Source organism: Takifugu rubripes, chromosome 22, assembly GCF_901000725.2.
Source record: "Takifugu rubripes chromosome 22, fTakRub1.2, whole genome shotgun sequence".
In the NCBI taxonomy this organism is placed as follows: Eukaryota; Metazoa; Chordata; class Actinopteri; order Tetraodontiformes; family Tetraodontidae; genus Takifugu; species Takifugu rubripes.
In genome coordinates this window covers 6,901,026-6,928,873 of record NC_042306.1, presented here as the reverse complement: position 1 = coordinate 6,928,873, position 27,848 = coordinate 6,901,026, and the positions used below count along the sequence as shown (strand labels likewise).

The 27,848-nt window shown below is 39.6% G+C and overlaps 1 protein-coding gene across 4 annotated transcripts; it reads right to left on the bottom strand.

Annotated features, from left to right (window-relative positions):
- On the bottom strand, positions 1-22,182 carry fam110b (family with sequence similarity 110 member B). 4 transcript variants are annotated; one of them, XM_029831057.1, is made up of 8 exons: positions 22,168-22,182; positions 21,791-21,908; positions 20,921-21,015; positions 7,262-7,373; positions 6,824-7,116; positions 6,194-6,446; positions 6,034-6,124; positions 1-4,343 (listed from the first exon to the last, which is right to left on the bottom strand). In XM_029831057.1, exons 5-8 carry the CDS (start codon positions 6,944-6,946, stop codon positions 3,446-3,448), a joined length of 1,365 nt encoding a protein of 454 aa, XP_029686917.1. In that variant the 5' UTR covers positions 6,947-7,116; positions 7,262-7,373; positions 20,921-21,015; positions 21,791-21,908; positions 22,168-22,182; the 3' UTR covers positions 1-3,445. The 4 variants fall into 4 exon arrangements, with proteins under 4 accessions (XP_029686917.1, XP_011614638.1, XP_011614637.1 ...); XM_011616336.2 differs by lacking the exon at positions 22,168-22,182 and having other exon boundaries at positions 6,034-6,446; XM_011616335.2 differs by lacking the exons at positions 20,921-21,015; positions 22,168-22,182 and having other exon boundaries at positions 6,034-6,446.
- Between the last annotated feature and the right edge of the window lie 5,666 nt (positions 22,183-27,848).

Here is a 27,848-nt window from a genome sequence, read left to right as displayed (position 1 = left end):
TTCATAAAAGAAGCCATTTATTGAAAAGAATCTAAACATAAACACTTGTTTTTTTGTTCAGTTAAGCAAAACAGAAAAGTTTCCACATCAGAAAAAAAGTCAGAAAAGTCACTGAAATGAGCCTTGTTTTTTCAGGTAAAGGAAATGGAATTTAAAAAGAAAATACACACAGTGAATTAACATAAAAATGTAAGCCCAAACAAGACAATAATACAGAATGCAGTCATATTCACACAGTGGCCATTTGGCTCCAACATTACTTAAATTGGAGAACATTATAATAAGTCTTTTCTTGCATTTTAACAGTACCAACAGACAGTGACGTCTGTATATTTCACAATAAAACATACAAATAACTATCATCACGCAACAGTCATCAGCATTCAGCCACTTCCTGCTTAGCAAGAGTAAACGGAAGGAATTCCATAAGATGGAATGAAGCCACACAAGCACAGTTGTAGAACGCACCTTTGTGTTGAATGTATATTGTATTTTTAATGTCAACAGTTTTGTGATGTATTTGTATGCAAGATCACATAATGCATATCACAACTTACAGACTATATAATGACAGCTACAGCGGAGCACAAACAGCATTTCATTGTGAATTAACAAATAGGAATAAATAAACACCCATATAATAATCATGATACTGTAGCTAGTACATACTGAGTCTATTTTTTTTCAAACTTGGTGACAAACTATGAGAAAGTTTGGGTAGATACTGCAAAATTTTGGATCATTTGAGTGTCTATGTTTTTACTGAACAGAAGAAAATGGCAGAAATATTTTTTTTAAGATAACAATTTTGGTGAAAAAAGATATAAAAGCGTGTTTTAACTGGCCTCTGTGTGAATAGGATCCATGTCGGACTGAGACTGAAGCATCAAAATGCCACTATATTAAGTACAAGTTAAAAGGATGAGGGAATCAGTGGGAGAATTATGGACAAGGGCGATGTAGAGAAGACAGTTTGATTCAATTCATTTCCTTTTTTTTCTTTAGGTAGAATAGGTGCAAACCCTGTGCAAAGACTTTTAACAGCAGCATGGATAAACACATGTTAAAAAGATGTTTACAATATTTTTAAAGACATATTTCCCTTTCATCTCTGCAATGAATTCTCCCGTAGTCATTGTCCGTCACCGTTAGCGCAGGACTGCAGAAAGGGGGGAATTGTGCAACATTAGATTACTGGAAATGCTGAAACATCAAGATTTTGAGAACACAGATGTGCACGCCTTATGGGAGACTTATGGTTGAGGCAGGAAAGTGATTACATTGAAGTTGATTCATACAACATTAAACATAGATCTATGGGTCCCATGTCTTTGTTGACCTCTATGATGCTAAACATATGTTTGAGTTAATTTCACATTGGAAGTTTGAGGGTACAACAATGATCTTTGCAGGAGGATGTAAATGCCTATAAGAAAGGAGCATCACTGTTTATATATTCTTGTGGTTGTAAATTACAAGAATGGGAAAATGTGTGAGGGTGAGTGTCCAGATTATTGTTGTATTTGGAAATACAACAATAATAAAGAGACATACTCTTCTTTCTTTTATGCACTTGTACCATAATGCTGCTGCTGCAAAAGATAGGTTCAACATATCTCCCACTTTTAGGATGTTGCTGGTTCTACTGACACTGATCACAGAATAAAAGCAGGTTGTGGGGTGACAGATGCACAGGAAGTCACTGACTCAGGTGGTTCAGCATCATCTGCAAAAGATAGGGGTGGCTTCATGACCTTAACATAGGTGCACAGATATTGACAGAAAAGTGTGAAGCTGAAATCCAGTTCATTATCCAAAGAAGCATTTCTGTGCTGTGGTCTGGCAATTTACAAGTTTATCATAAAAACAGACAGGAAGTAACAGTCTCCATCTTTGATGTTGTTATGCAGCAGTTCTTGTGTCATTTTATTGTTATGTAAGGAACCATTACAGTATTTGCTATTGTGTAGTGCCTGGTAGGAGTCATACCCACACATTTGCACAAACAATATAGCTTGCACTTATTTTCTTTGTAATGATTATAATTCCAAACAAAGATCGATACCATTGGATACAATAACAGTATATCCATTCTTATCAAACCTCAACAAACCACTTCAGGTTTTAGAAAATGTTCTATACTTAAACAAGTGACCTAAATTAATTCAATGAATGATTTGTTCTTGTAACAATCAATGGGCAGACTGATAACTGTCAGGGATCTTCTGACCAAAGTTTCAACATTAAAGGTTTTGAATAAAATGTGCTGGTTAATATCAAAAGAAATGTACTCATCAAGACACAGGTATGAAAAGGTATAAAATCTATACACTATGTTTGGTAGAATTTGATGTATATTTGATAGTATATGTGTTAATGGCTGTGTCCTATTTTCCTCACTCAGACTGGTGAACACTGGCTTACCAACTACCGGTAATTACTTTGCATTGTAGTAACAAATTACTAAAAAAGCTAACTAAAAAGTTGGTTAAAAAAGTAATCCAGGGAAATGTCAACAATACCACCTTCTTTAAAGTAGTCTTCGACAGTTTAAAATCTGAATTTACACAGTCTTGAGGACCACTGTTTAATCTGACATGCTGCAAAATTTCAAATTTTTCCTGCAGGAAAACACATTAATTCAATGATGATGTAATGTCATAAACATAGGTATTAACTTACACAGAAATTAATACAATAACAGCACAATGGGTGTCATCATTCCCAGGTCTGAAACCAGGCCCGATTTAAATTGTGAAACTTTGACAAGCTAAAATGTTTTCTGTGTGAAAAAGTACTTGAAATCTTTGAAGTTGGTGCTCTTAAGTGCCGTGCATTTAACTTTTGTTGCTCAAGCGAATTAACATTTGTTGGTTATACAGAGTACATGGAGAAACAGTTATTTACTAGCTGGTTAATACAAGGCCCTGTGTTTCTTGAGGCAGAGGCATTATTTATGTGACGGTCCATGTTTTATGATTGTTCTTTCCTAATGCTTAGCTTACTCAACATAGTCGTTCAACCCAACTTTCCTAATTTATTATTTCCTTAAAAAAAAAAGTCAGATTTTTTCCCCCAAGGGTGCTCCCATCATCATCATCATCATCATCATCATCATCATCATCATCATCATCATCATCATCATCCTTGGTAATCATGGAATTTGATTTCTGGTTGTCATTTTCAAGGAGAAAAATAAACTTAAACTCAGTCTCAGGTCATGTATATGATCCATTATAGTGTAACACACAGTTTGGATCTGTACTGATGTGTCAAAGCACTCAAATAATATTTCTGGACAGTTGTGGGCTTTTTTTTAAACGATAGTGTTAAGACTTTTACATCCATCCACTCATCCATCCTTTATGAAATCTGGTCCATCATTTCTCAAAAGGTGCTCAAAAGGTATGACGCTCTCTGTACATTAGTTTGAGTGCAGTTTCTCCTAAACATGTGAGACTTTTTGAGTCTCTCTGGCCTGTTTGATGCTGTACAGCCACTTAATGACTCTAGCATTTCGCTCCACGGCAGAGATCCCATATGGAACACGTTCCCCACCATCTTCTTCCTCATCCTCATCTCCATCTGACAGACCCTCATTTGAGGAGCGCCGTGACCTGTCACAATCAGATGAGATCATAGAGGCTGAGCGGAAATTCAGACTGACGATATCCGAACTGGCTCTTGCAAAGTTCTCTGGACCAACGGCTTCCAGTTCCTCAGGGTCAAGGCCACAGTAGTTAAAAAAGCGTTCAACATCAGCTCCAGCCCGAGCGTACCTGTCTGACAGGTCTGATTTAGATCTGTGTAAAGAAGAGCGACGGGCTGCAGAAGAACCAAGTTCAATCTCCAAATTTGCATCTGCTGAAGTGATGGAAGGACCTTTAAACTCACAAGGGAGCGACTGAGGTGTGGCGTTGTCACAGGTTGAAGGGGACTGAGTTGGGCGTGGAGGAGGCCGTGAAAAGGAAAGTGGAGGAGGAAGTGATGCTGGATTGGGTTTTGGAGGGAGGGGGGGCGCTGAAGAGCTGCTTGACCGGGCAGTACGTAGTGGCTTTCCATTGCACAACCGCAAAAGATCAGAGGAGGAGTGAGATGTGAGGAGAGGAGGCAGTGGAGAGTGAGATCGATCCAAAACTGCTCCATCAGTTCTTTCATTCAGTACTCGTCTGCTGAGGTTTAGATTCCCACCCTGGTGTGGACTGTGACATACCCCACTACTGATAGGAGGGACCTTGAGTGAATGGGAGAAGGATCGGAGGGAGTGCGATGTGCTTGGACTGGGGACAGATTCTGTTGGTTGCTCATTAAGTGTCATCGTAGATCGGTAGGTTAATGGCATCCTAGGGGCAAAAGCAGAGGGGTTCAAATGTAATGAGTACCCAAATAACATTGAATTGATTCAGTCAACTCATGAATAACTTTAATTTAATATGATGTAAAATCAATTCCCTCTTTGTGCAAAATGCAAAACAAAAATATCAAAGCTTCAGATTATAATGCTCTCCTGGGGGAAAATATATATATTGAAGAATAGTATCCAACATCCAACATTAATGCATTTTTGGCACAATTCTATATACAGTGGGACCTCTACTTACGCTATTAATTCGTTCCAGAAGTTGTTTCGTAACCTGAAAATTGCGTAAGTAGAGACGCATTTTCCATGTAAATGCCCTAATCCGTTCCAAGCCCCCAAAAATCCGAACATAATTTTTTTAATAAATCATAAAAATGCATCACAACATGTAACAAATACATGTTACAATTAGATTACTGCACAATAAATGTAGGAATTCAGTGCAAGGCTTCTCCAGGAACAAAATGAACTTTATTACAGGCTAATCTTACATTAGCCTCAATACTAGAAACGAACGTTAACACTTGTGGTAACACCGCCATCTAATGGACAAACATACAAACACCCACAATAAATAAAAGTTAAACGAAGGCAACGCTGGGATACACACAAACTTGTACAGATTGACGTTCCTCCTAGCCAATGGGATGACAGGGAAATGCTAGGCGATAGCCAATGGCAGAGCAGCTACAAGCAAGTTTGCGTTCGCTAAACTCCACGAGCTGTGAGTAGTAGCGGTAGTGTATTTTTGCCTTTCGTATCCTGAAATTTCTTTCGTAACAAGAGGAAATATTTTCACGTTGAGACGTTTCGTAACCTGAAAATTTTGCATGTAGAGAAACATTCATAAGTAGAGGTCCCACTGTAATTGTTCTACCATTTCTACATTCTTACTACTGTATATTAGTTCAGCTGCCAACAACAGACTGTAAGACCGGGGCACATTCTACAAGGACACATCAGTAACCTTTGTGCAGCCTTCAGCAAGAACATTTAAGCACAAAGGGGATAGATACCTGAGCATCAAATCTAATGTTACTAAATCATTAAACTGAGTGGGAAGTCATACTGGAGCAATCATTGTGTTGTATATGTGCTGAACTATATCCTAGAAAAGACCTATCAAACAGCAGCACTGGTATAAGATACAGATGATCTATCAAATACTTCTATTCTCCAAGTTCAGTATCCAACTCCAAATACATCATACTTCATTAGTGCATATACATGCAGCACTGCGTTGCTGTACTGTGATGGAATGACTGCTGTGTGTTCACGCCCTGGTCTCCTTGCCCAGTATTGTCAATTAACAGCACACATGGACAAAATAATTTACAAATTAAATAAATAACTATGTAACTATTAATTAACTATTACTCTTACTTGTGTGCAAAAACAAGTAACAGTAACATTAATAGATATGTTACTTCCTCTATAAAACTGTCCTGTGGTGTAGTTCTGTGTAAAATAAATTCAGTTCAAGCCAAAAACCATGTTGCACAGCTCTCCTCTGCACTAAAACATTTAACCCCCTCCTGGGAATAAAAATTATTGGTATAATTGATTGGTAATTGGTATTGACTTCATTATTACTTTGTACTGGACAAGTTGTTTGAACTCAGGAATAGTCAGTTATGGCTAATATACTGAAAACTATGGCTATTGTGACTTACCCTGATGGAGTCCAACTCCTGGACATTCCCCCTGATGACTTCATTAATAAAGCACTTTTAGCTCCTCCCTCTAGTCCTTCAGAGGCAGCCCCTGATGAAGATGATGAGTTTAATAGGTTTTTTAGGATCTCAAGGTTTAAATTCTCACGCTTACTGTTACCACTGCTTGTCGAACAACTTTCTGACTTGGCATTGTTATTGGAGGCTTTGAATGGCAACCCACGTCCATTTCCACCTTCATCAATCCCAGAGCCTCTTTTGGGCACAAGGCTGTGACTAGAGTGAGGCTTTGCAAGCACGGGTGGTTTGATTGGCTCCTGTTTTGCATTAATAACTTCCTGACTCTTGACATACTTGGCCTTGTCAGCTTCTAGTCTCTCAACAGCACTGAGACGCTTCGGATTAGGCTCCACCTGGGACAGGTTAAAAATAATGTGCGTTTATAAATACAATTCTTAACAATATTTTGCTTCTTTTTCTGCTGTTTTTAAAGTAACACTTAAATATACTAATGGTATTTTTTGCAGTATTAGATAATAAGAAATTATTTAAATTATGACAATGTTTGTTTAGTTTAAATCAAATTCTGTTAACTAGATGAAAAACAGACATCTGTAATACTTGTTGTAATTATTGTAAAAGTTAGTCTTCAGACTCACAGCTCATTTTTATTATAAGTATACTTTTATTACATATTTATGTTTTCAAAACTTCCTTTTTAAAAGACTCATGTATAAATAACAACGCTTGTTTGACATGCAACAAAGGGGCACACAAAAACACACATTACCTGTCTCCTGAAGTAGTCAGGACCTTTATTGAGAATTCGCAGGGGTACTGCGGAACTGAAAGGCGTTGCTGGGCCAGGGGCCTTACTATCTGGAAGGGCTGGTGCCAGCGTCTCTGTCGGCATGGCAAAAAGGCGATTGGGGTGGCTGGCCGTTGTGGCAGCGGGTGCAGGGGGGCTGACAGAGGGAGGGGGTCACCAGAGGACCCCAAAAACATGAAGACACAACTAAAGAAGAACCTAGAAAGTAATAAACCCTGTGTGCCTCCTCTATGCCATGGGCCTCTGGCACTGACCTGAAAGGTGAAAAAGGTGGTCAGTTTGCAGAGTACAGTACCATTGTATTGGCCGAGAAGGACCCCTATCAGCATGTCTATAATAGAAAAACAACAGAGTAACAGACATGTCAGTAAATAGACAGAGACAAGTGAGTGCACTCACAGAATGGTAAGTGGTTTGGACCAACGGTGTGAATGACTGCTTCCACAAAGCCAAAAAATGGTGTTGTTGCCAATCCAATCCCAGGTTTAAGCTTTGCCTTCAGCTTGTTGCACTGTTTGAATTATGAAAAAATATATTTAAAAAAGCACATGTATGCTCTCAATAACATACAGTCCAGTATACAGTGTATGTACACCAAAAATCAAACAGACCAACAAGTGAAATTTAAAAATATATACTTATTATAAAATGATGTAAAAGATTTTACCTTTTGAGGCTGATTATGTAGTGCTTTTATTAATAGGTAAACATCTACTCATTATAATGAAAGCCCTGTTGGTTCTACATTTTGATACCTGTGGAGAGCTAACTGCCTTATTCCAGGAAAACTGCACTTAAATGCAGTAAAAATGTGGTCAGTGGATCCATAAATATACTCTAGGCAGGCTCACGCAATCATTCCTCAAGACATGCCTCCAACCAACACATCACCAGTTACTCTATCACTTTGAGCTCCATCACAAAGTGCACACTGATTCACAGCTTGAGCGGGGAAATGAAAGACATTGGATACACAAATTTGTTTTTGTTTATTCTATAGTCTTTATTATCATCTTCAACTGAAACCTGAGCATTTAGTGATTAATAAGGCAATATTCTTTGGGTATATTTATCAAATTTCACAAATAATATACAGTGTTTATATTAATGAAAAACTTAGTAACAAAATAATAAATCTAAACATTACTGATCACTTTGAACTTGAAAATGTCTTTATGTTCAAATCAATCATTTCCACATAACTAATTCCATCAAGATGTTTAAAAGATAAAATACAATAAAGTTCTGTCCTGTGTGGGGTTTTTTTTGTGTTGTAACTACGCAGAACACCATATGTTTCTATTTTACCATGAAAACGACAGAGAGAGACAGGGAGAGAGAAGGAAAGAGTTCACGTGGATTGAGAATGTAGATTTTCTCTATTTCTGAAGCAGTGAATTCAAACTCACTAATTTACTTACACAACTTACGGATGCTTTCTCAGTCTTGGAGGAATGTGCATTTATTATATAACTTCTTGAAATGAAAGCTTTAAACCAAAATATAGCTGCCAATAGCATTTATTACCTGATGACCGTCTTGAGAGAGAGGGACATGATTACAGCCCTCCATGTCTTATTGTGTTGCACAAGCATTTGAACAATAGAAAGTGCACATTACACAGTGCTTAAAATAGTGCACTGAAAATGTTATTTTCCTGTCAAAGAGGTGATTCAGGTGAAAATGAACATTTCATTTAGGTCTCTTTCATCTCAGTGTTTCTTCAAAACATTTAAGCAAGTACCACAGAATGGTAGCTTCTAAAACCCAATAATCTCAACACATACTGATCCTCCCTTTAATTCACTATACTACATCAAAGAAGAAAACTGAGTGAATGTTTGCATGGCAAGAAACAAAATTGTTTTAATCATGCAAAGGACAACTCACATACTGCTATATGATAATGGTTATTGTCATTTATTCTTTACATTTTTATTTAGAAAGCTCTCATGTATTAATCTTCATCTATTTTTCCATTTTGCTGACAGCATCCCTTAGCCCATTCCTGATTGTTTCGGCTTCGACGACCCGTTGTGTCTGTGTACACAAGAACACAATGAACCAGATGGCCTCTCGGAGGGTGATGCTGCCCGCAGAAATGTCCGCTTTTATCTATGCTTCAGCAGGACATCAGAAACACAGAGGCAGCATCCAGTGTAGATTTATTTGCATGGGAAAAAATCATAACAAAATTATATGAACATAATATCATTAACAGTATTTTTGTTTTGTACAATGTCAGTACTTAATGCCAAGTATTGACTATGGGATATCACCATATCAAATATGGTGACACCACTAATGCCACCACTCTGCTTTCTCACTAGATCTGCATGGTAACTGTCTTGTGAGCCTGGATATCTTATAAGCGTGAATATTTTTCTCAGCTGTCACATTAAACTTGACTGTAAGAAAAAATATCCATACTGCCTTAAAAAAAATGACACAAAAGGTTTTTCCCTATATAATTGTGCTACTTCCATCTTAATGCTCTTTACACCTGTCACAGACCAGAAACATTTTCTTTAAAGTACTCCCAATGGAAATGAATAAATGCATTATGGTATGCATTATCAATACTACAAAGCAGATTGTCTTTTGCATTATTACCGCTGTAAATAGCACTACTGTACTCCAAAAACAGATGAACACAGACTTTCCAGCAGACTGAAAACTCACAAGCCATGTTTAGATGAAGTCCATTAGTACTGATAATTGAAAAACATGAGCCTCAGAGATGTGTGGAGAATGGCTGGGTTATTAAAAGGACTGAGAGAATTCTGAGAGAAACATTATTAACCTTTGGGAAAAGATTTCTGCAATTTGAATCAAAGAATGGTGACTGCAGATTTCAGAAAATTAGGACGATCAAAAAAATTAAGGTGGTGAGGTGTGATATTTTAGAAAGTGGAAAAGGCTGAAAGCAAACTGTGAGCCTTTTAAAGGCCAGGCCCAATAGAAGAACATACAAATCTACTTAAAAATGTGCAGGAAGCATAACAATCGAGTTTCTGGAGTGACTAAGGTGATAAACTGGAGGTGGAGGATGACCTGTACACTGAATAGGTTTACTCAGCATCAGGCTGAGAATAGAACAGAGAATAATCTATTTTGAAGATTTTACCAAGAGTAAAGGCACCAGCTTGGCAAACCAGCTTGTTATTGCATTACATTCTAAGAACAAATTCAAAGGTACAGATTGGTCTTTATACATCTTCATGTCAACTAGCATGAATCTCTACTGATTTTTCAATCTTTGAATTTCTCATGGAAACTGATGAACATATTATCCATAATGCATGTATGTTCCATTCACACTCTTTATGTCCTTGGAAATCAAAGAACCCACATTTTCAACTATTTCAGCAAATATACCTAATTGTATAGAAACCATAGTTCTGGTATTTGGATAAAACACATGTGTAGTCTGGAGTCCATAAACCAGATTCTGAATTACCGTAATTTCCAGACTATAAGCCGCTACTTTTTTTCTACACTTTAAACACTGCGGCTTATTCTACGATGCGGCTTATTTATGTTTTTTTCGTGGTGCACTATCACAACTATTGCTGCATTAGCTGCAATAGTTGCTGCATTACAGCATATTAGTAGCTGCATATTAGCATATAATACAGCATATTAGTAGCTGCATTACAGACACCGTTTGAAAAAAAAAGCATTTTCCGGTACAACATATTTGTTTATGTTGCTAAATGGATTAAATTAAAAGAAAAGTTAAAAAATCCTGATGTGATAAAATTTGGATTTAAGGTCTCTGTATAAACATACAAGTGAAAAGAGTGGCTGTTGTTTCTTACCTGTCTGTTTGTCACTCGTCAGTGACTCGTCTCTTACGGTAATAAAAACATATACCGGTACTGAATGTTTTCGATCTAATTTTTCATATTACTACATGGGATACCTGCGGCTTAAAATCCGGTGTGGCTTGTATAAGTACAAAATTGATTTTCTTTCTAAAATTAGATTATGCGGCTTATAATCAGGTGCGCTCTATAGTCCGGAAATTACGGTAAATCCCTAGAAATGCTTCACCTCGCCTTCAACATAGGCTGCTTTCAACTGCTGTATTGTGAGTCTCTCTGTCCCTCTCTTTATTTTTGTCTTTAGTATGAGCTGCTGCTGTGGACTCACATTGGCTCATTTTCCATAAAGAATATTCCATGGTTTCCCAACAGTTCTACACTGTTTCGGCAGTGTTTTTCTCCATTATCTACCTGCACTGCAAAGTGCTATCTTTCAAATTTGATCACATAAACTGGAAAGCACATGAGATTGGTTGACGTGTCACATGTCAGCGTAGTCTCAGTAGGTTGAAAACAGTGTTGATCTAAATGAATAATAAAAGAAGGTTCTTTAGTCTGATGAGAAAAAAAAAACTACAAACACTGCACACAAATCCACCAGCTCCATATGAAACAAGGATGGTGCCTGGGACTGTGCTCTGGAGATAGGGCATACATGAATGAAGAAAAATATCACCAACTCATGAAAGGTTCATCTGAATTAGTCTGCAAGATAACTACAATTTAACTCCAAGAACCCTTATTTTCATGCAAGACTGCAATTCCAAATATACAGTCACAACACCCTAAGTTAAAAGACAACGGGTAAAGGTTCTGGAGTGGCTAAGTCAAAGCTTAGATCTCAATCCAATCTAAAATTTGTGGATGGATTTAAAAAGAGCTCTTTACTCCACAAGTAAGATTGAGCTGTTTGTGAGGAATAATGTAGAAAAACAGCAGATGATCAGATGTTTCATCCTAACTGAGACAGATCCACACGGACACAATGCTCTAAAATGCAACCAAAGGTGCATCTAACAAATACTGACCAGGAGGGGGTTAATATTTATGCACTCTAGAGCACTGGAAGGTCATGAGTTCAGAAGAGTCTTGATGTAGACTGTTCCAGAGCACATGTGTCAAACTCAGTCCTCGAGGGCCACGATCCTGCCGGGTTTTCTGTCCTACCAGGCTGAAAATGCATTCAGTGAGATGGAAAACCCGGCAGGATCGTGGCCCTTGAGGACTGAGCTTGACATGCCTGTTCCAGAGTGATGAGCACATCAGGTTAAGAAAAGAGGTGGATGAAATGATGCACCCATAATGCCTAATGCCTGCTTGTACAAGCTTGTGGGGCAGTGATATGATCTAGGGTTACTGCAGTTGGTCAGGTCTAAGCAGTGGCGGGCCGTGCATTTCACACCTAGGCCTTCAGTAGTGCTCTGTCTGAATCAATCCAACCCTCAATAACCATTTTATGGCTATAAAACTTCCAACTACAACTGCGACACACATAAAAAAAAATCATCAAAAATGACCTGATAAAATTGCAATATTATTGTGGCGAGTTAGGGTTTTAGGTTGCGGAAGAACTCAGACACAGACTTCCGCCAGCTTATTCTGCAGTTCAACTGCAGAAAAGCGTCACTTTATTAAACACGGAACTGAAGACACATGAACGAAGGAAGGTCTTCAATCACACACATTACCTGGCTTATGGTGTGCAAGTGCAAACAGTAATTAAACAGTAATTAAATACATCAACAACCAGAACTCAATAAATAGAACACTAACATTTAAAGTTGCAAAAGATAACATTTACACCGACCAAAAACAGGGTTAACACAACCTGAACCCACAGACACACTGCCACAAAGCATGCTGGGAATTTCCCACACTGACCCTCCCCAACACGCTAAATTATTTAGGAACATAGCAACATTTTAGTATAATAATCAGGATTTTTGATTTTACTCACCAAAAGTCCTGATTATTTGTACACAAAATCCACCCTCCTTTCTTTCCTCAAGAAGATTTCAATTACTCTGTTGTGCAGATTATCCGTGCGTTTCAGTTCCATCAAGAAGTCCTTTTCTATCGCCATCGAAGCTAATGCTGGAAGTCGAGCCTCTCCTGTCGTATTTCTGGCATAAGTTTTAATTCGCTTTAGGGCTGAGAATGTCCGTTCAACAGAAGCAGTAGACACGGGGATGGTCACCGCCAAACACAGTCTATCAGTCTTTTTAAGATTTCCCTATTTTTCTTCACCTTTTCGCTGTGGAGCTACGTTTCCCTGCGCACTTGCTCGCTCAGCTGTAGATCCATTCTGGTTTCCCCAAAAGTTTTGGAAAGCACAGTTGCTTGTAAGTGTCCGGCAGTGCTTTGATGCCTCGTTGCTGCCTTGGTTAGGCAAGCCAAATTTACAAATTCAGTGTGGCTCCAAACACCATGTCGATCAGTGGCAAGTAACAAGCACTCCCAGCAATACAATTTGCAGCGTTCCTCGGAGCCTGTGAGCCAGGAGTACCGCTCGTAGTTAGCGGACTGAAAGTGGCGGACAAATCCTTTTCCCAGTTGTGACAGGCTTGCTAGCTTCGGAGTTGCCCGAAATTGCTTAACGATGTCAAGCTTTTCTTGAAAAGTCCGTCTCGAAAATGGCTTTGACAGTAAATCAGCGACTAAATCCATTTCTTCATCTACTTCAGCCATTGTGGGTTGACAAAACAGCTATTAAATCAACACAACAATATCTTTGCTTGTGCAGCTCCCTACAGATGCAGTTTGCAAGCTCTGGCTCGTACACTCTCTGACTATCCAATCAAAGCGCGTGAATACGCTGACGTTTCCTACGCCTGCTAGAAGGCCTTGGGGTCGCCAACTCAAAATCTGATTGGTTGAAGCAACAGTTTGATCGACATTTTTTTTATGCTACAGGGCCTGCAGAACTGATTGTGAAGGCCTCCAGGCAGATTTCTCTTACCCTGGCAACAAATAGTGGCTGAAATGTGATTGGTTAAATGCTTGTCTGGAAGCAGCGCAACCAGGGGGCTGGCAATGAAAGGAAGCGGACAGACCATTTGGAATTATTTAATACCTATGGAATTATTTAACACATATTCATGGACAAAATATTATTTGACTGATGTTAATTATATTTTGAAAATATAATTAACATCAGTCTGTGATTCAGATATATTTAGGCCAGCAGAGAAGGCCTTGCAGGCCCTGACAGCCCACCACTGGGTCTAAGTTCAGCAACGATTGAGGTCACATGAGTAACTTTTGATCAAAATCTCTCCTTCAACTCACACATTAAATTAGTCTCTAGAAGTGCCTTTTTTCACTTGAGGAACATCACAAAGATCAGGAAACTGCTGACGCGGCATGATGCTGAAAAGTTAGTCCATGCATTTGTTACTTCCAGGCTGGACTACTGTAACTCTTTGTTATCAGGGTGTCCAAACAACTCTTTAAGAAGCCTCCAGTTGATCCAAAATGCTGCAGCCAGAGTTCTGACAGGTATTGACAAAAGAGATCACATTACTCCTGTACTGGCGTCGCTTCATTGGCTGCCCGTCAAATTTAGAATAATTTTTAAAACCCTTCTTTTGACCTACAAGGTCCTCAGAGGCCTAGCTCCATCCTACCTGGAGGAGCTAGTGATACCTTATCAGCCCAATAGACCGCTCCGCTCTCAGAATGCTGGTCTACTTGTGGTTCCCAGAGTTTCCAGGAGTAGAATGGGGGGCCGAGCATTTAGCTACCAGGCCCCCCTGCTATGGAACCAGCTCCCTGTCCAGGTACGGGAGGCTGACTCCATCGCTACTTTTAAGATCAGACTCAAAACCTACCTCTTTGAAAAAGCTTATTGTTACTAATTCAGTAGTTCCAGTTACTATCATAGACAGACAAATTATCATACTTAGGGGGTCGTCTAATCGTTAGGTCACATCTTAGTTATGCTGTTATAGGCCAAGGCTGCCGGGGTCCGGAAACATGATCACCTGACAGGCCTCTGTCACTCCACTGGGTCATGGTTTCCTCTCCTCTCCTCTCCTTTCCTCTCCTCATCAAGCAGACTAGTTATGCTGATTCTTGTGTAGTTTTTCTGCTTCTCTTCCCCCCCCCCCCTCTGTTTATTTACAGGTATCGCTGCCCTCGGAGCTGCATAATGACCTCCGGCCCCGCTGAAGTGATTGTGCATCATATTTTTTGTGTGTGTTTCTGTGCTCTGTGCCTCTCCTCTCCTCTCCTCTCCTCTCCTCTCCTCTCCTCTCCTCTCCCCCTCCTTCTCCTTTTCCTCTCCCTCTCCTCTTCTTTCCTCTCCTCTTTCCCCTCCTCCTCCTTCTCCTTCTCCTCTCCTCTACCTCCCCTTCACTCTACTTCTCCTCTCCTCTACCCCTCTCCTCTCCTCTCCTACCTATCCTATCCTCTACCTGTCCTCCCCCTTCTCCTCTCTCTTTACCCAGCCGGCCATCAGCAGGAGGGTCCCCCTACATGAGCCTGGTCCTGCTCAAGGTTTCTTCCTGTTAAAGGGGAGTTTTTCCTTGCCACTGTTGCTTGTCTGGGGTCAGGCCCTGGGATTCTGGAAAGCGCCTTGAAACAATTTTGATTGTATAAGACGCTATATAAATAAAGATTGATTGATTGATTGAATATAATGAATGACCAGTGGCCTAATGTACAAAAACGTTGTGTACACACTTTTCCACATTGGTGTGGAAGAGTCAAACCTCAACAGGTTAGTGGGACAGAATGAGCCACTGAAGGGCTGTCACATCCAAACAGACAAACTCAATAGGTTCAAATGGGAAACCACAAAGAACCTCTAGCACCAAACCCAAATCCATCCATCCATCCATCCATTCTCTACTGCTTATCCGGGGTCGGGTCGCGGGGGCAGCAGCCTAAGGAGAGAAGCCCAGACTTCCCTCTCCCCAGCTACCTCAAACCCAACCCAAATCCCATCAGGGAATGTTTGGCTTAATTTCAGGCATTAACCTGGGGACTCCCTTTAGGACTCGCATGGTAAGAGGGTGAGCACCTGGTGTCACTCTATTAAACCTGACAGGCAGAACATGACAAAAAACTTCAGAGCCAAAAAGGTTGTCAACAGCTCCAAAAAGTTGATGTGGAGTCTACATTGCACCAAAGTCCACAACCCTCTCAGATGGAACCTATTTCCAACCTGAGGAAGAAAAACTGTTGACTGGGGATCATAGAATTTCTTTGTAGATTTACACAAAATTCTAGTGCTTGGATGTGCATCAGTGTTTGTGGCAGCGGCAAAGCTGCCTGCTCCCTGGAGCTCACAACGAGAACCCAATCGTCCAGATAAGCTAGTATGCGAACATGTCCGTCTTTGTGCTTCTTTCTCAGCTCAAACTTAGTCTGGATGGCATCGGGTGACTGGCCAAACAAGCCACCTATTGACACAGGTTCATCCAAATAGATAGCCTGGTCTCTCTCTCTGCAACATCATACAGGGTTAGCCACAGGTGCCTATGTGCCACGACCATGGAAGCCATCCCTTTCTGCACAGCGGGATGTGATCCATCGAGATCCTAACCTCATTAAGGAGAGGGACCAATGGATTAGTCGAAGACATAATCTCTCTGAGTTCTGCTGGAGAGCTGGATATGTCTAGACCAGGGGTGGGGAACCCCCGGCCTCCGGGCCATATACGGCCTACGAGACCATTTCTACCGGCCCGCAACGCAATAAGATTTTTATATTTTATATGTGCACTTATACAGTGGGATCGTTCGCTAAACTCTGCGAGCTGCGAGTAGCAGCGGTAGCGTATTTTTGCCTTTCGTATCCTGAAATTTCTTTCGTAACAAGAGGAAATATTTCCCCGTTTTCTGAGATAAAACTTTTCTGAGATTATGTTAGGTCCGAGTCAAGGTCAGGGTCAGTGAACACAGCATGTGATGTACGTAGTGGGCTGGACTGATTGACACGGACGAAAAATGCATAGCGAAACACGGTAAACTCGACGAGTTGAAAGGACAGATGAGTTTGGATATAATTAACGCTGTTCGTCGGAGTTTGGAGGCTCAACAAGCAGCTTTTGCACGACCATGTACCGACAGAGAGAATATTACGCGTGCAAGTTTTGTGGTGAGTGAATTAATAGCCACGAAGCTGAAACCTCACGCCGAAGGAGAGTTCGTGAAGGAGTGCCTCGTAGCCGCCGCTGAGGCACTTGTGCCGGACAAAGTAAAATTGTTTCAAAGCGTGAATTTTTTTTCGTGAATAACTATTGAACTAAGACATACAGTATATTGTTATGATTCCAGTGGCTAACGGTATGTTTTTATGGTCAAGGAATCTAAATATGTAGTCAAAGTATATGTGGGACTAATATTTATGGTGGAAATCACAATATGCCAGGAATTTTTGCGCTTGGCGGAGGTCTGCGCTCTCCGAGTGCTTTCTAGTTGTTATTATTATTGTCTTTATCTTTCTTTCTTTTAATTTATTTTCTTGATTATCTTGTTGTATTGCAGTTTTTGTGAGTAGAGGCCTCGAACAGGCCCTTACAGGTCTCTTGCCTCAACTCTGCACCTCTTTTTTTATTGTTTTGTATGATCATGAAAACATATTTTACTTGTTTGTCATTTTATTCTGTTTTTTTCGTGATTTTATATGCATGTGTGCTAAATAAATAATTCAAACTCAAATGCAGCAATCATGAGACTTAGTAACACAGTGGTTATAGACTTTTTTTTGCATCCCTAGGTATGTGTTCATAATAGTATGGCCCTCGGAGGACTTTATAAAAATTGAAATGGCCCTCGATATGAAAAAGGTTCCCCACCCCTGGTCTAGACCATGCTGACTGTTGGATCAAAATATTTTCGAATATGTCACTGTCGATCCACGTGTTCTTTGAATAAAGACTTTAAGGAGAAAAATGCCAATTTCAAAATGTATTTAGCAAATAAAATCAATTCAAGATACAAATATTACGGAGCTCTGGGCCAGTTCAAAAGCCTACAATAACAAAGTCAATTGTCAGGGCATAAAGTCTGACAGCCTAACTATCCCTTGACCCAGTCTTTTATAGAAACAAATAGGAAAATCACTGATCCTAATCCAGTCCGATGTTGTCCACTTTAAGCCTGACCGTTTCGCCAGATTAAAATTATCTAAACAACGGTGATGTCAAGGAAGGGTCAACTGACTGCGTATCTTTATTACACTTGGTAATGATTGTATTATCCCTAACATCTAAACTAATTCTAAAGTAAAACAGAAACATATACAAAAAAGCAGACAATTCTCTTCATGACGGAGCTCAAAGTACGAGATGTGCTTGCTTGCGACCGGTAGATTTTCTCCAGCTGTGAGGCGGAGAACCTGCAGTGCTTTGATGGGAGTACTGCAGAGCCACTGACACTTTATTATGGGGCGGGGCAAAATACGAGGTCAAGGACACCTCTATGAGTGGAATATTGACCAGACTGGCCTTCTCTTCTCCGTCCAACTCCAAAAACTGCCCACAGCCAGGCACTGTGGTGCAGGTGGACAGTGGTTTGTGCCATGTTGATAGTTCTGGTTCTGGATAGTTCTGGTCTTCAAGTCAGTGAACTTAGGCACGTTTAGAGGGGAGGGAAAGTCCCATGAATTGTGACAGTTTTTGAGCATAAGAACTGAATAATCATAATAATGATCATTGCCTTAAAAAGTGTGAATATAGGTTTTTTCAGCAGGCCAAAATGTGTTGTACCAAGTGAATTGACTGAAAGGGAACCATTGATAATATCAAAAAGGGAATTCTTGAGAGTGATATAATAATTAGTGATAAACAGATCAACAATTAACACACCCACTCTTTGCAATTGCATGAGAGGATACAAAAGTTAACAATAATGGCAGCAGCGATACTATTAGAAGAATAGGACTGGCTCCTCAGCCACTTTAGATTCCCAAGGACAGTCCTCCAGGAATTGTGCGCAGAGCTGAGGCCACACTCTATAAAGGCACCATTACAAGATTTGTTTGTTTAAAGAGAAAGCATTTTCTCAGAATCATTCACAATGTATCTTTGTTGCGCAAATGCAATTAACCAGAATGTTGCAAGGTGTGCTTGACCCACATACGATTCATGGTCGCAATGGGCTAAAAACTGGCACAGTACAGGATGGGTAGCTTATTGGTAACTGAATCATTTAAATGTCCTAAAATTATCATCCCTGACAGGTGCTGAGTGACTTAATGTTTTATGCCTCTACAACAGATGCCACAACAAGCCCCTTAATGTCGCCTTGTTTAAATTATTTATCATTAATCGCACGTGTAAGGTGGTAAAGTGACTTGAGTTTCTATGGCGCACAACTGCATTCATTTACAATAGTGCGTGATCCGTGATAGTGGTGTGTCAAATTCTCAAATGATTTCATTTTGTGCAGAATATAAGATGTCTTCTGTTTCATGGCTTGTTTCCATTGTCCGGTCACGCAGTGAGGGGAATCCCACCCCATTTCTACTCATTTGCATATGTACTTGAGGGTGTGGTGAGGGAAGAGACTGATATTCAAATATGCACTTAATTCCATACTGATTGGGAAGCAACTGTGCTTGGATTTAAATGCACATGCACAGTTTTATACATCTGAATTTGTTTGTGCATAAATATTTTCCTAGATTTCAGATTTAAGTATGAAATCCAAGCATGTCTTTTTAAATGTGGCCTGGTTTGCTGAATTTCTGTGTACCGTATTTTCACGACTATAAGGTGCACCTAAAACACTGAGATTTTCTCAAAAATCAACGGTGTGCCTTATAATATGGTATGCCTTGTGTGTGGACTGAGTTCCAAAATCTGCTGTGCGCCTTTGGTGGGTGCACTACGGTAAACGTCCGCCAATCGATTAGCGGCACACCTACGCGTACGGATCCCCTAAAATGGTGCCGGTCAATCGAGACGCGTATGAATGAGGCTTACTTTAAACTGCACGCCATCGAATATGCGGCTGAAAATGGCAATCGAGCAATCTTAGTGTTTTCGCTTTATGAGGAGGCGGCATCTCTCCATACGCGCAAGGACAACTGTTGCTCAGCGGCTGCCAGCGGATTACCAGGAGAGGGTGGCCGTCTTCTGCACCTACTGCCGCGACAAGATAACCGCGCCCAGCCACATCACCAACATGGATGAGATCCCTCTGACTTTTGACATCCCTTTGACCCACAAAGTGGAGAAAAAGGGACCAGCACGGTGGCGATACGCACAACGGGGCACGAGAAGTCGTCGTTCACCGTGGTTCTCGGCTGCCACGGAAACGGACAGAGCGCTGGATGACGGAAGGCAAACACTCCTTCACAAGGACTACGAGGCAGCGGCGGGCAAGTTATGCCACCATATGCGGGTGGATTGTAGATGCATGGGCTATGATACCGTCTTCATGAATTTTAAGAGCTTTCACAAAATCAACGTTGAACCGGAACCGGTCGGTAAGTCCGATTCAGATGATTATAAGAGGAATTCGGGATGTTGGACATTGAAATAGTGCAGCTGTTTAATTCAGATACAGAAGATGAAAATTTTGATGGTTTTGTGGCAGAAGAATGAACATTTTGTTCAATAAATGTGTCGAAACTCACTGTTTTACTTCCATTGTCATTTTTTACTGTATGTTTCAGCATGCACTTAATAATACGGTGCGCCTTATGTATGTTTCAAATACAGAAATAGCACCCATAACTGAGACTGCGCCTTTTAATACAGTGCGCCTTATGGTCGTGGAAATACGGTATATTTAAAGCAACAAAAGGAAAAATCATCAAAGGGGCTGAATAGTTTTTATAGACACTGTATTAGTCTATCACACACAAAAAAAAACAGAGAAACGGTGGAACACAAGAATTCCATATCATGTATTGTTATGTGTGACTGTGAAAACAGCAATTTTGTGCATGACTGCCACCAACTGACATGGAGTGCACATTAAAAACTTTGTCTCTCAGCCAATTCAAAGTAAAATTCCTCTGTTCCATTGCAACAACCCAAAAAAACCAGTAATGCCATAATCTGCAGAAATAAAGGATTCTTTTTAAACTAGGGACATTTAACATTTCCTCTGGAAAATTTAGGGTTAGTATTGCATATGGCATGCACACACACAAACTACACACGCACAGCAATTCTCACAATGGAAAGCATTTACTTTAGTGGAGTGCTGCAAAGACATTGTAAAAATAAATGCATCCATAGTTAATTAAGAGTCAGTTTGAGCATAATACTTACTAATCAGTAACAAGCAGCATTGTACCCACAAGGCATCTAGACATCCAAACCACTGGAATGAACAAGACTCCACTGCGATGTGACAACTATGGATTCTGACAGAGAAAGTATATGGGTGGATGAATGGCTCTAGATCTTGGTAAATAAATACATTTTAGCATTGTTTGTTGTTGGTATGGGAAAGACAGCAATAAACAGAGACATGCTGCACAACCTTAGTAATTTGACAATGCACTGTAATTACCAGCTTGATTATGTAGGACTCTAACCGTAACACTCTCTTATCACTAATGGATCACTAATATCACTAATTATAAAATCCAACATAAGCACAGCAATCTGTTGCGGTTTTGACGTTTCATAAATTATTTCCTAACTCCTAAAATAATGCCATATACAGGGGATATTATATTTACACAGTCAAACAAAGCTTCTAAACAAACAAAGCTTCTAAACAAAGCCGTTTACAAGACAAAACGGTGGAAGCCACAAGCAAACCTTGTCCAGGTGATAAATGCAAATTCAAAATTAAAAATAACTGTGTGCGTGTGAGCGTGTGCGCGCTGCTGATGGTGCAATGCTAAAGCACCCTCCAAAGCAGCAGCAAGAGCCGAGACATAGATGTATGCTGTATCTGTGTTTCGTCCTGGTGAAAAGCTCTAGAGCAGCTCAGAAGCTGTACCTACTGTAAAAGAAGCACCGCATAAATTATGTATTATGTATCATTTTTACGAATACGCGTTGGCTGGGAGAGTGTAACGAACAATAGCCGTTTTCCACATGACTGGAAACAGGGGAAAAACGGGTCACGAGTGGCCTCGGGGATTGCAGGCCCGATAACACACAGCTGGGATTGTCTGTGGTTCTTACCTTGTCTTGCAGGTGAAGATAACAACGGCTACTCTCGCTCCTGCTATACCGTTAGATCGGTACTTCGCTTCGGCCTAATTGCATCCTGTTGGCCGCCAGCAGCGTCGCTGTCAGTCTTCTGATTGCAAGACAGGAAAATAAGTGCTTCTTATCAGTACTTCACAATAAAAGTCGAAAAACGACTATGCCTGATTATCTGAAACACACGCACTCACTATTTCGGATTAGCAACAAAATCTAAATGGTTTAGGAACCCACTAACATAACAATATGTCCATTCATCTTTTACTACCATTCCTATATCTCCCCAACTAGAATGGTTGTAACATCATACATGTGTTTTGAAGGCCGAAACAGATATTTTCCGGTTATGTTACCTCAATGATGCTAACTTTGACGAACAAAACCAACTGTCGTGTCGACATTAAAACCGTTGATAAATAGATTCAGTCGAACTGGAGTAAATTCTACTTTGCTGCATTTCCCACTAAGAACGTGAACTATTGTCCTGACTAGATGTGTAGCATAGACATTAATTATTTTAATAAACCCGGAAAATGTCTCAATCGTATAAAGAAGAATGGGAAGGACCGTTTATTAAAGGGCCAGCGCAGTCTAGACCAACGGATGGATGGATGGATGGATGGATGGATGGATGGATGGATGGATGGATGGATGGATGGAAAAAATCAGCATGGCTTCACATTACTTTTACACTTTCTATATTCACCTGGCCTGATTACTGGGGGGGTCCCATATACAAAGAATGTTGTCTGTGCGGCCTGCTTTCCCCCACTGTTGCTAGGTAACAGTGTGGGGGGTTGCCCATGTGACAATACCTCTTGCTGTCTGTGGTTCTATATGAAATAACACCATCATTCAGAGGAAAACATAACATGCAGTTATATTGACATCACTTGTACTTTGCCTTTATCTATGTACCACAAACTGATGGATTTCTCCAAACTAGTTGGGCTGCTACATATCAATTCACTGTTGCAACACAGCTTCTTCTGTCTATAAGAGTTACGTTGACACAACGTGGCACTAGATATAATTGTGCACGTCTTTATGTGGACTTCTACCCACATTTCAACAAAGACAGGAGCCACACAAAAAAGTAAACAAAAGGCCAAGGCTGCCATAGTTGTAATGATTGTAGGTATCTCTTGCAAGAAAAACCATGCGATGAGATATAAAGTATGCAATTTATTTGGCCTCAAAAATAATGTTGCATTTGTTTGACCTGAACGTAATTGTAATCAGATACAAAATATGAGTCAGATACGCGCCGTAATTCTTAAAAAAAAGGGTTATGTTTCTTAACACTGATATTCTCTGTGATTCATCCATCTTCACTGATGAATACGTAAGTAAGTAAGAAAGCAAGTAAAGGAAGCAGCAATAAGACAAAGCCAACCCACATCCATCAAGTAGCTCTGGAGCTTTTGCACTGTTAGCAAACACGATGGGAAAATGGAAGCAGAGAGACATACCTATTTGATTGCGGGAAAAAGCAAAAAAAGACCTTATGGGAAGGGACAAGATAACATATTTATCAGGGGATGCACTTGTGATGAGATAAATCTCTCTGTACTCTAGCGCCGTTACCAATCGATTGCGCTATGTTTGATCGGCAATGTCTGGTTCTGGTTTACGTTAACAAGAATCGATTAAATGAAACTGATGACTGTTAGAATTGGTGGCCCTGAACTTTTTGATAGGAAGATAACGGTTTATTATTATTATTATTAGTAGTAGTAGTAGTAGTAGTAGTAGTAGTAGTAGTAGTAGCAGTAGCAGTAGCAGTAGTAGTACCGTATTGGCCCGAATATAAGACGGTGTTTTTTGCGTTGAAACAAGACTGAAAAAGTGGGGGTCGTCTTACATTCGCGGTCTAGACATTATACCCATTCACAACGCTAGATGGCGCCATATATATTTAAAGCGAATGCTGAACTTAACGTCCCAGGCCAAAGCGAACCCCTGTCACGAAGAAGAAAAATAAAAATAGTGGTAGCACGAAGAAGAAAAGTAAAAAATAGCGATAAGAAAGAAAAGAGAAGAAAATAAGAGAAGAGATAACAGAAAATAGAGAAATGTAGCGACAATCTGGAGAAAAGTGGGTCGAATATATAATCATTTGTTTCAGATGTACTGTAATTATTTTCTGTATAAAAATTACATTTGGTGCTCAAAAAGTCTTTTTTCAAACTTGAGTCTTGAAAAAGAGGGGGTCGTCTTATAATCAGGGTCGTCTTATATTCGGGCCAATACGGTAGTAGTTGTTGTTATATTTTTTTCCATGTGGTACACATCCTACCCACTCCGAAATAGTCTCGAAAAACAAAAATAAATAAAAACAATGACCCTAAATAAATCTAAACTAAACAGTTCACTTTTATCAGCCAGACCGGAATTGTTAATAAATTAGTAATAATTAATAAATGCAGAAAACCAAGAAACAAAATAAGAACAACAACATTCAGACGAAGAAGAAACTTAGAATCAAGGACTTTTTTTGAGCATGCATACAATAGCTCCTTTTCATTACCGAGCTTGACATGAATGGAACTCCAGATACAGCTTAATCGACACAGTGTAATTAATTTAAGTAATTTCAATACAAATATAACAAAGCCGCTCAAACTAATTTTTAAGATGGTTAATATTAGTCAAGAGATGAACTACACAGGGATGTTTTTGGATTGTATTTTTACAGTCAGTACAGAGCATATTTTTAGAACTGCAATGCAACAGTTGTCTCTAATCAAGCGTCAAAAAATGAAATAGAAAAAGAACAAGTGGAGAGGACAATCAGAAGCCCTATTGGTTGATTTGTTGTGATTGCGCAGGCACAAAGCACAGAGGTGGTTTACAAATGTGGTAGTTTAATGACCATCCACAAGAGGGCAGAAAATGCTCCTCCAGTCTGTCCTCCAGTCTGAAAGACTTGTCTGAATAGTGGCCATATGGATTGGACTCATGAGATTCACGATGTGAACATGACTCATGCTTTGACTTAGTTTTATACACTTTGTTAGATTTTAATTCAATAGTTTCCAAATCTTCACTGTCATTGTAATGTTTTAACAATAATTTAACAACAATTAACAATCAACAAAACAAATAACAAGTAACAATTTTCTATATAATTTGTAGGAGTATGGTAATAAAAGGCCACAAAACTTTATCCTTCACTATTCTTCCTTGATTTGCATTTTTTCTTTATTCTATATCTTCATGTCAGATTGTTTTTACATGAACATGTCTGTATACGTCAGGAACGGTTAGAGCAAGACTTTGATTATCAGAGAAAGAATGTTTTTCCTGGATGTTTCCTCACACCAGGACAGGGAGGACGTTTTGGTGAAATTCTACACCTCAGGGTTTGGTCAAAGTCTGAATGTGTCCTGATCAGATATCTTGCATTTTTCCATTTCTCACACATCATGTAGAATACCTCATAAAGCAGGACTGCATAAAATACATAAATGAACAATTTTAAGGCTGAATAACATGAATTTTGATTTCTGATAGAGTAATGATTCCTCCCACAAAAGCTTTGCATGTTTGAACAGAAACATTGATACTCACTGAGTTGGTGGGAGTATTGCATTCCTTTGTCATGTCATGGGTACCTCCTGGTACCATGGCAACCATCTCAGTTTGTAGTTCTTGCACTACACATGTGTATAGAGAACATAATAATTATTTATTCTCCATTATTTTCTCATTTTGTATTTGACTGAAAATATAAAGCTAAATACTGAAACAGCATATTTTCAGCATTTAGGTTAGCAGTAAAATGAACATGTCGTTCCTTCAACTACAGTGTCTGTAAAAATGCGTGTTTCAGTAAGGAGGGTATGATTATAATAATTTAAATGAATAAAACTAGGTGTAAATGTATCAAATGTCTAATCATAAAGAAATGCCATAATTTCAATATAGGTGTATGGGGAACCTTAAAAAAAGGTGCTGCGAGGATTCATTGGCCACTGAAAACTGGAACAATGACATATGACAAATCTATCAACCCAGGAAAAAAAGAAAATTTGCCTCAAGATAATTTCTAATTACCACAAATCCCTCAACAGTATTTTCAGGATTATTATAATAATTAGTACCAGTAGTAGTAATAGTCACTTAGACATATGATGGGGACGAGTGTTTTTTCTTTCTCTCTATTAGACCCCATCCCACTACACTGCTTAGGGATATTTTTCCATTTATTAGCATGGTCTTGTACCACAGGTTTTAAGGTAGTTGTAATTAAAAACTTGCAGTTGATGCAGAAGAGTTAACTAACTCCAACCTCCTGCCATCTCTTATTGTCAAATAGCTTCAAGAAAGTGGTTGCCTAGCAATTATGTGATGACCTCCAAAGCAATAGACCTTTTTTGGGATTTTCAGTCAGGATTTAGAGCTCATCATAGTATAGAAACAGCCCTCATGAAAGTCATTAAACACCCTCTTACAACATCAGATAAAGGACTGATGTCTGTTCTTTCCTGTTAACCCTCAGTGCTGCTTTTGACATAGTTGTCCCTCACATTCTCTTAATAAGAATGGAAAAAATACTTGGTATAAAAAGCTCTGCCTTAAACTGGTATAGATCTTAACTATCAGTCTTGTCTCAATTTGTCCACATTAACAGGGCCTGGACGACCAGAAATTTCCTACATTTGAACTCAGATAAAACTGAAATCACATTATGGCCAAAACAGCTAAGGAACATGCCAGGTGGCATTAACCTGTCTCCCAGTACTACTGTAAGGAACCTTGGTCTCTGTTCAATCAGGATTTGTCTTTAGATACCCATATTAAGCAAGTCTCAAAGTCTACATTTTAGTCGCTTTTTTATCACCTGCACATCATTAAAGTTAGGAACTTCCTGTACCAAAGTGATGCAGAAAGATTAGTCAATGCGTCTATTTCCTCCAGGCTGGATGATTGTAATTCAGTTTTATTAGGCTGCCCAAAGAAGTTGTTATAGTCTCTACAACTGGTCCAGAATGCAGCTGCTCAGGTGTTGACTAAAACCAGGAGAAGAGATCACATTAGTCCAACTGCTCAAGGCCCAGAGGCTAAAGGCCCAGACTCCTGGTGCAGAGCCTGTGTTGGAGGTTTTTTTTGTTTGTTTTTTTCAAGACTTGAAGGATACCTTCATACTGTATATTGCTGAAATTAATGTTGATGTTCTCTGTAGATGTAGCATCTACTGCACATCTGTCCATTCCAGGCAGAGGATTCCTCACCTGTGGCATTCAGGTTTCTTCTTTGTCAGTAACTGCATTTTGTTGCTCTGTACCTGTACATGTGCAATAACAATAAAGTTGAATCTAATCTAATCTAATCTAAAGGGTTTAAAGATTTTCCTGACCCAGTTTGAGAGTGCACGACTGTGCAGCTTGTAATGCCCTCTGAAGCAAACAACGTTCCGTTCCGTTCCGTTCCGTTCCGTTCCGTTTTCTCCTGCTTATCTGGATCCGGGTCGTGGGGGCAGCAGCTTCAGGAGGGATGCCCCCAGACAGCCCTCTCCCCGGCTATTTCCATCAGCTCCTCCGGGGGGACCCTCTGGGGGCAAACAACGTGATTTTGAGATCTAAATACAATAAACTTGAACTTGAATTTGACATCCTCTTTGTTGAGCCTTTCTGACCACATAAATCCATGAAAATGTAATGTTGAGATTATAAGAAATATTATATATATTCTCTATGAGAACTGTATAAGAATGTTTTTTGTTTGTTTGTGGACTCATGACATCAGCAGCAGTATGATGAGAATCTCCACAATGGCGCAAAGACATCACTTGGCATTGTTTAGGGTGGGTGGAGATTTAATGAGAACCACATGTTTCTCTCTAATGCAATAGGTCACATCCTGGACATCAAGGGATGGCTTTTAAGGTTTTATAAGGCTTTTAATTTTCGCTTCAACTCATCTGGAGAGGACATTACTTTAGTATGTGTTACATTTAAAGCAGAGAAATTCAAACAGTAAAAAACTTCATCAGCGGGTGGGAACAGATGTGGGAGGGATCAGCAGCCAA